The sequence below is a fragment of the Anomaloglossus baeobatrachus genome, chromosome 6 (genome assembly GCF_048569485.1).
Source record: "Anomaloglossus baeobatrachus isolate aAnoBae1 chromosome 6, aAnoBae1.hap1, whole genome shotgun sequence".
Lineage (NCBI taxonomy): Eukaryota > Metazoa > Chordata > Amphibia > Anura > Aromobatidae > Anomaloglossus > Anomaloglossus baeobatrachus.
Genome location: NC_134358.1, coordinates 6,566,812 through 6,576,547, shown reverse-complemented (window position 1 = coordinate 6,576,547; position 9,736 = coordinate 6,566,812). Strand labels below are relative to the sequence as shown.

Genomic DNA, 9,736 nt, shown 5'->3' with positions numbered 1-9,736 from the left:
TCTGCCCCGTCACCTCAGACTTCTTTCTCCAGTCACATCTCACTGCACACTGGACTCTGCATTCAGAGCCCTTCCTTCCCCACCTAGGCTGCCCTGCCCCTTCCTTCCCTGCCACTGTTACCAGGGGAACCACTGCTCTACACTGGCACCTAGTGGGGAAACAGTTTATGACAGGTAACATATTATCATTAACATTTACCATTTGCCACCATACTACTGTGGCGTCTTCAGGGGGGGAAAAACAGCTCCTTCACTACCAGGGGTCCGACTACCCCTTACAAAACACCTGGCCAAAGAGTGGGAACCTCCACAACCGGAACACTCGTATTGTAACCAATACGACGCCCCAAACTTACATTGCCCCTCATTAAATTGCCAGCATGCCCCTTTTTCTGACCAGCCGGGGACCCGCCGCTCGCACCCGGGCTCCCGGCACCCCCCCGAAAGGGCTGGGCCGGGGCCGTCATTAACCGCATCCACAAGGAAATATCTTTGTAGTCCCACTGGATGCCAGGCGGCAGAGCTTTCCGTTGCCGGAACTGCTCATCATATGGCTGCCAGCCTAAACCACCGTACCCTCTGTACGCCTCGCCGATCGAGTCCATGTAACCGAAAGGGGGGGGGGGGGGGACGATGCTTCGGCTCCTTTTTCCCAATCACACTGGCTAGGGTCACAAAGGCCTGCAGCCAGTTAGTAAAAGTTCTCGGGATCAACCTATACTTCCTTTTCTCCTCATCCTCCTCTCCCTTCTTGGAGTCACTTGTCTTCACTTTGTCCAAGTTAAACTTTTCCAAGGGGAGCAGGGAAACATTTTTCCACCTACTCCCCTTTCCGTATCTGCCTCCCTCACCTCCCCTTTTTTTTTTTTTTTTAATGTACCCCTAACGGACTTTCAAAGCACACGTATACTTCACTCCGTGCCCTATCATCCTAACGCACAACCTCGTCCTCCTTTTCTTTTTCCTTTTCCACGTCCTTGCTAACCACTGCCTCAGCCGCCGCGCCGTCCACCTGACCCGCAACAACCGCCAGCACAGCTTCCTGAGCCTCTACCTCGTGCACCGGCACAACCGGCAGCACACCCACCGGGGGGCCCACCCAAGCCCCTGCCGGAAACCCAGGCCCGCTCCGTCCTAACCGTTCAGCCCAACAACCCCTGCAACACCCCCCAACAGCTGACCCCAAAAATTCCACCCCGGGTAACCCCCGACTGACTGACCGCACCCAGCATACTACCCCCCGCGGAGGAACCCCCTCCCCCGCTACCCACAACATTAAACCTAGTGGTCGTCCTCTCACCGAGCTGCCTCTGAACCGAATCCGGAGCAGCCGTAACACGAATGTCCTGCTGTTGCTCCCTCCGTCCAGCTGCCTCCTCCGGTCCTTCTTCCTCGCCGGCTTCAGAAACGCCGCTGAAGTCCTCAGGGGGGACCAGCGAGGGGACAGCCTGCCTCCTGCGGCTGTCAACCCCCACGGTAATCGCACCCTGCTCCTCCGGGCGTCTCCCGCTGGGCCTCTGTCTTGTCCGCGATGCGGCGTCCTGCTGCCATTCTTCTTTTCTGCCTCCACTCCTGCCTGCTGCGCCGTCCCCCTGCAGACATTTGTACAGGTCTCCCTCCCTGCCGACTGCAGGGAGGCCGTGCCGCTCAGACGTATGCAGGGAACTCCCCCCAGCCTGATCCCCGCTGGGGGGGACCGCTATTACTGACCCTGTGGATTGCAGGGCCCTGCTCCCAGTCCTCTCTGGCTGCCGCTCCGATCTGCGCCGCCCCTCACTCGCCTGCAGGGGGGGGGCTCTGCTCCCGCTCCATAACGCTGGGCACCACCCCCAGCCAGCACTTCACTGGGGGCTGCCGTCGCTGCGGTCCGGGGCCGTGCAGGCCGCATACCGGAAGTAGGCCTCGCCGAAGCTCCGCCCACTTCCGGCCCACGGGATCTCCGGCGAGGATTCCTCCCGGCGGCCGGTGACTCTCCAGGCAGGTAAGGAGAGCTCCGCTGCCCCGGAGGGTCCCCGAGGGGGCTCCCAGATCTGTTCCTCCTCCCCCCGCCGGGGGAGTAGCACTCCGGTGGTCGCGCCCGCCGAGCGCGCAGCGCAGGCCCAGGTGCAGGAGCAGCAGGCCTAACCGCTCCAGCCCCCCAGACCGCCGCCAGCTGCTCCCGCAGCGTGTCCGCGATGGCTTCAGAGGCCCCACCAGCAGTGCAGCCAGGACCCCATCTTGCAGGTCAGCGATGCAGCAGCACAGGTGGGACACACTGGTTGTAGGACAAAAGAGGCAGTGACCTATGCACAGCCCCCTTTATACCCCCTGCAACACCCCACCCCTTCCAGTCTATCCCCTAATCCCCTTTGCCGTTTTTCCCACCAATCCAAAAGCCCCATATACAACCTTCTAGCCATATACCTTTACCCTTTCCTACCCTGAACCCTCACGATCGTCATGGGGCCTATTCACCCCTATGGGGCTCACTGCCCATCTCATCATAGTTGTTCCTTGTCTTTCATATCTGCGCGGTTTGGGGTTTATCCATTTGGATTATTGTATCCATTATTTATTGTGTACAGTTTTGTACTTTTTAAATGTTTTTCAGTTTCTTTCAGTGATTTTATTTTTCTGCTTCAATAAACTTCATATACAATATACCACAAAAGTGAGTACACCCCTCACACTTGTGCAAATATTTTATTATATCCTCTCCTGGGACAGCGCTGCAGATCTGACTCTCTGATACAATGTGCAGCTTCAGTGCGCGTCTTGCATACAATGTGCAGCTTCAGTGCGCGTCTTGCATACAATGTGCAGCGTCAGTGCGCGTCTTGTATACAATGTGCAGCGTCAGTGCGCGGCTTGTATACAATGTGCAGCGTCAGTGCGCGGCTTTTATACAATGTGCAGCGTCAGTGCGCGGCTTGTATACAATGTGCAGTGTCATTGTGCAGCTTGTATACAAAGAGCAGCATCAGTGCACGGCTTGTATACAATGTGCAGCGTCAGTGCGCGTCTTGTATACAATGTGCAGCGTCAGTGCGCGGCTTGTATACAATGTGCAGCGTCAGTGCGCGGCTTTTATACAATGTGCAGCGTCAGTGCGCGGCTTGTATACAATGTGCAGTGTCATTGTGCAGCTTGTATACAAAGTGCAGCATCAGTGCACGGCTTGTATACAATGTTCAGCGTCAGTGCGCGGCTTTTTAACAGTCTAAATAACTCATCACAGCCATTAATGTCAGAACCGCTGGCAACAAAAGTGAGTACACCCCTAAATGAAAATGCCCAAATTTATGCCCAATTAGCCATTTTCCTCCCCTGGTGTCATCTGACTTATTAGTGTTACGAGGTCTCAGGTGTGAATGGGGGCCGGGGTGTTACATTTGGTGTTATCGCTCACACACTCATAAATTCAATATGACATTCTCTGAGGAGCTAAAAAGAACTGTTCTCTACATAAAGATGGCCGAGGCTATAAGAGGCTTGTCACCGCCTGACCCTGAGCTGCAGTACAGTGGCCAAGACCATACAGAGGTATAACCAGACAGGATCCAGTAAGAACAGCCGCGCCATGGCCGACCACAGAAACTGAGTGCACGTAAAATATTTACAGAAATGTGAGGGGTGTACTAACTTTTGTGACATATTGTGTATGTTCTGAAACTTTTCAACCTTGGGATGTAAAAGAAAAAAAATCAATTCCCTGACAGTAAGCAGAGCTCATGAACACATTCCCTCTTTATTTGTGTATTCTGCGTTCGTGTCACATCTGCGGTTACAGGACTGAGCTCTTCAGGATTGTCAGCAGCGCTCCCAGCGCCAGGATGATGGCGGCAGAGCTGGACTTGATGCTGGCCCCGGCGCTGGTGTTACACAGGTCGGTGGTGCAGCAGGAGGTGGTGGCTGTGGCGCCGGAGAGGCTGTAAGTACCGGCAGTGCAGGCGGATGCACACGTCTTACTAATGACCGTGGCCGAGACTCCACCTAGAGAAGAGAAAAACGGAGTGTGACAAAGGGGCGGGACTACAACCTGTCAGTCATTATCCTGGGTATATACAGTCACCAGAGAGCAGCACGAGGGACTACAACCTTCATAATCATAGAACGGTGAACTCACCGGAGGAGGCTGAGCCCACGATGGTCTGACAGTACCCGACTCCGCTGCCGCAGGGCGTCGACGTCTGACAGTTGGCGTTGGATGTTTGTAATGAGCAAGTGTAACAATTCAGAGAGTAAACTGCGGAAAAAGAGAGAGGTTACATGGGACACGGCCAGTATCCAATCACGTGTGATACGGAGTATCTAATCCTATCATGTGTGATACTGACTGCTGTATACAATCTTATCATGTGTGACACCGACTGCTGTATACAATCCTATCATGAGTGATACCGACTGCTGTATACAATCCTATCATGTGTGATACTGACTGCTGTATACAATCCTATCATGTGTGATACTGACTGCTGTATACAATCCTATCATGCGTGATACCGACTGCTGTATACAATCCTATCATGTGTGATACCGACTGCTGTATACAATCCTATCATGTATGATACCGACGGCTGTATACAATCCTATCATGTGTGATACCGACGGCTGTATACAATCCTATCATGTGTGATACCGACTGCTGTATACAATCCTATCATGTATGATACCGACTGCTGTATACAATCCTATCGTGTGTGATACCGACGGCTGTATACAATCCTATCATGTGTGATACTGACTGCTGTATACAATCTTATCATGTGTGACACCGACTGCTGTATACAATCCTATCATGTGTGATACTGACTGCTGTATACAATCCTATCATGCGTGATACTGACTGCTGTATACAATCCTATCATGTGTGATACCGACTGCTGTATACAATCCTATCATGTGTGATACTGACTGCTGTATACAATCCTATCATGTGTGATACTGACTGCTGTATACAATCTTATCATGTGTGATACTGACTGCTGTATACAATCTTATCATGTGTGATACCGACTGCTGTATACAATCCTATCATGTGTGATACTGACTGCTGTATACAATCTTATCATGTGTGTACTGACTGCTGTATACAATGCTATCATGTGTGATACTGATCGCTGTATACAATGCTATCATGTGTGATACCGACTGCTGTATACAATCTTATCATGTGTGATACCGACTGCTGTATACAATCCTATTATGTGTGATACCGACTGCTGTATACAATCTTATCATGTGTGATACCGACTGCTGTATGCAATCCCATCGTGTGTGATACCAACTGCTGTATGCAATCCCATCGTGTGTGATACCGACTGCTGTATACAATCTCATCGTGTGTGATACCGACTGCTGTATACAATCTTATCATGTGTGATACCGACTGCTGTATACAATCCTATCATGTGTGATACCGACTTCTGTATACAATGCTATTATGTGTGATACTGACTGCTGTGTACAATCTTATCATGTGTGATATTGCCTGTCAGAGCTGCTGCATCTAATCCTATTGAGCTTAGCTATAGTAGCTCAGTAGACAGTATCACACATTATTAGATGCAGGAGCCAGTATTATGCATTATAGTATTAGATGCAGCAGAAAGTATCACACATGTTAGGATTAGGTACTTAGTCATCAGTATCACATGATTAGATGCAGCAGACAGTATCACACATGTTAGGATTAGATACTCAGTCATCAGTATCACATGATTAGATACAGCAGACAGTATCACACATGTTAGCATTAGATACTCAGTCATCAGTATCACATGATTAGATACAGCAGACAGTATCACACGTTAGGATTAGATACTCAGTCATCAGTATCACATGATTAGATACAGCAGACAGTATCACACATGTTAGGATTAGATACTCAGTCATCAGTATCACATGATTAGATACAGCAGACAGTATCACACATGTTAGGATTAGATACTCAGTCATCAGTATCACATGATTAGATACAGCAGACAGTATCACACATGTTAGCATTAGATACTCAGTCATCAGTATCACATGATTAGATACAGCAGACAGTATCACACATGTTAGGATTAGATACTCAGTCATCAGTATCACATGATTAGATACAGCAGACAGTATCACACATGTTAGGATTAGATACTCAGTCATCAGTATCACATGATTAGATACAGCAGACAGTATCACACATGTTAGCATTAGATACTCAGTCATCAGTATCACATGATTAGATACAGCAGACAGTATCACACATGTTAGGATTAGATACTCAGTCATCAGTATCACATGATTAGATGCAGCAGACAGTATCACACATGTTAGGATTAGATACTCAGTCATCAGTATCACATGATTAGATACAGCAGACAGTATCACACATGTTAGCATTAGATACTCAGTCATCAGTATCACATGATTAGATACAGCAGACAGTATCACACGTTAGGATTAGATACTCAGTCATCAGTATCACATGATTAGATGCAGCAGACAGTATCACACATGTTAGGATTAGATACTCAGTCATCAGTATCACATGATTAGATGCAGCAGACAGTATCACACATGTTAGGATTAGGTACTCAGTCATCAGTATCCCATGATTAGATGCAGCAGACAGTATCACACATGTTAGGATTAGATACTCAGTCATCAGTATCACATGATTAGATGCAGCAGACAGTATCACACATGTTAGGATTAGATACTCAGTCATCAGTATCACATGACAGGTAGATACTCGGCTCAGCAGACAGTATCACACATGATAGGATTGGATGCGCACTCTCTTGTGGGCCTGTGTGCGGTGACTTTGGCGGTTCGCTGTTAAGTGCCCTCCTCATTGCGGGGACGGGGTTGGGTACTTGTTTTTTGGGTACACTTATGGTGCAGGTGTAACTATCATGGGGTCTGCCGCTGGCAGAGGGACAGATACTTCTCAGCAGACCATGTCCATTAAAAGTGTCCATAGCAACTATCGTGTTCCCCATAGCAACCAATGTAAGGAATGACAGCTGAGCGCTGATTAGTTGCTACGGGCAACAGAGAATCTCTCTATTAGGTCCTGTTCACAAGTGTGCAGAAAAAAACTGCAAAAGTACAAAAAATCCTTCATTGAAGTAAAGGCTCCACGACACTTTCCCTCCAACACGTTATTTCTAAAAAAAATCCCACACAGGTCGGACTTGGTCCAGCGAATCTGCCGATCAAAGTCTATGGAGCCTCGTTCTGACGCTCCATAGACTTTACTGTCAAGCACTGCGGGGTCACGCTGTCAGAGATCCGGTGATGAAGAAGAGTGGTCACATTACTGATGTCACCGCCCTGCAGAGGCGCCGGGTGTCCCGCAGTGCCTGATAGTAAAGTCTATAAAGCATCAGAACAAGGCTCCATAGACTTAGATTGGTAGATTCTCTGGACCATGTCCACCCTGCACGGAATCTTATATTTTCTAGTGGTCGATACCAGTGCGGCACTATATGGTCACTGTATGACGGTAACAATATGATTCCAACAATGTGAGATCCTAGTGACTAAGTAATACTCCCATACTGGTGCTAGATAATATCGCCCCACTGTGTGCTGGTAATATGTGGGGTACCGGTATATGGAGTAATTGTGTGGAGATATTAGCTGGTAACAGTATAGTGGTATTATTTAGTCATCACGTGGAAGGAATGTGAAATCTTAGTGAGTAACAGCACAATACTGTTCCTAAATATAACCGCCACACCATGACCACATATTACCACCACATAGTGACAGAAATCCCGTTCTATTGGTGCTAAATGATATTTCCACACCAGGATCACATACTACTCCTTAGTGATTCAGAAATACCACCATATGTGCATTAAATAATACCGCCACACTATGTGCTGGTAATATGTGGTCATGGTGTACAGCTGGCTTTATTCCGACACTGAGTGGTAGAGATGACTTGGCACGGTGTGGTGGTATTATGTCTGTAATGTACAGAGCAATCTCATGGTTATATAAAGCCGGCAGTGATGTTTCACCCAGACTGCGGCTTCTTCAGGGGTTGTCTGTTGTTTTCCTATCTCTAAGGCTGATGTGTAGTATCTGATGTGTGATACAATATTATACGGTGTAGATATAGTCTCTCTCAGTAATGCTGCCCGTGGTGTCAGGGAGCGCGCAGGGTCTTACCTGTGGCCACGCAGAGGGCGATCACCAGGAGGAGGCTTGTGTGCGCTGCCATTGTGCGGAGTGATAAGGGAGCGCTCGATGTACCTATATATATACCTCCAGGTGTTTCATATTCAAGACCTTTACGAGAACCCTATTATCTGCCCCTCCTCCAACTAATGCAAACAGTGATACGTGGATATCACACGCAGCAAATACTCGGACAATACCTGTCACTAAATCATCAGCATTAGGAGACTGCGCCCTATAACGAATGACTCCTGAGTCACCGCTATTGTCATCACCGCAAATATCCCATATCATACAGCATAGAAGGTACACCCCAGAATATCGGAGCCATATATAACACTCCAGAATATCAGAGCCATATATAACACCCCAGAATATCAGAGCCATATATAACACCCCAGAATATCAGAGCCATATATAACACCCCAGAATATCAGAGCCATATATAACACCCCAGAATATCAGAGCCATATATAACACCCCAGAATATCAGAGCCATATATAACACTCCAGAATATCAGATCCATATATAACACCCCAGAATATCGGAGCCATATATAACACCCCAGAATATCAGAGCCATATATAACACTCCAGAATATCGGATCCATATATAACAGCCCAGAATATCAGAGCCATATATAACACCCCAGAATATCAGAGCCATATATAACACCCCAGAATATCAGAGCCATATATAACACCCCAGAATATCAGAGCCATATATAACACCCCAGAATATAAGAGCCATATATAACACCCCAGAATATCGGAGCCATATATAACACCCCAGAATATCGGATCCATATATAACACTCCAGAATATCAGAGCCATATATAACACCCCAGAATATCAGAGCCATATATAACACTCCAGAATATCAGAGCCATATATAACACCCCAGATTATCAGAGCCATATATAACACCCCAGAATATCAGAGCCATATATAACACCCCAGAATATCAGAGCCATATATAACACTCCAGAATATCAGAGCCATATATAACACTCCAGAATATCAGAGCCATATATAACACTCCAGAATATCAGAGCCATATATAACACCCCAGAATATCAGAGCCATATATAACACCCCAGAATATCAGAGCCATATATAACACCCCAGAATATCAGTGCCATATATAACACCCCAGAATATCAGAGCCATATATAACACCCCAGAATATCAGAGCCATATATAACAGCCCAGAATATCAGAGCCATATATAACACCCCAGAATATCAGAGCCATATATAACACCCCAGAATATCAGAGCCATATATAACACCCCAGAATATCAGAGCCATATATAACACCCCAGAATATCAGAGCCATATATAACACTCCAGAATATCAGAGCCATATATAACACTCCAGAATATCAGAGCCATATATAACACCCCAGAATATCAGAGCCATATATAACACTCCAGAATATCAGAGCCATATATAACACTCCAGAATATCAGAGCCATATATAACACCCCAGAATATCAGAGCCATATATAACACCCCAGAATATCAGAACCATATATAACACCCCAGAATATCAGAGCCATATATAACACCCCAGAATAT

At 47.3% G+C, this 9,736-nt stretch overlaps 1 protein-coding gene across 1 annotated transcript; it reads right to left on the bottom strand.

Moving 5' to 3' along the window:
• Positions 1-3,714: 3,714 nt before the first annotated feature.
• On the bottom strand, positions 3,715-8,235 carry LOC142243797 (lymphocyte antigen 6E-like). The gene is made up of 3 exons (XM_075315999.1): positions 8,146-8,235; positions 4,106-4,225; positions 3,715-3,972 (listed from the first exon to the last, which is right to left on the bottom strand). The coding sequence occupies exons 1-3, from the start codon at positions 8,195-8,197 to the stop codon at positions 3,764-3,766; spliced, it is 381 nt and encodes a 126-aa protein (XP_075172114.1). The 5' UTR covers positions 8,198-8,235; the 3' UTR covers positions 3,715-3,763.
• Positions 8,236-9,736: the final 1,501 nt, after the last annotated feature.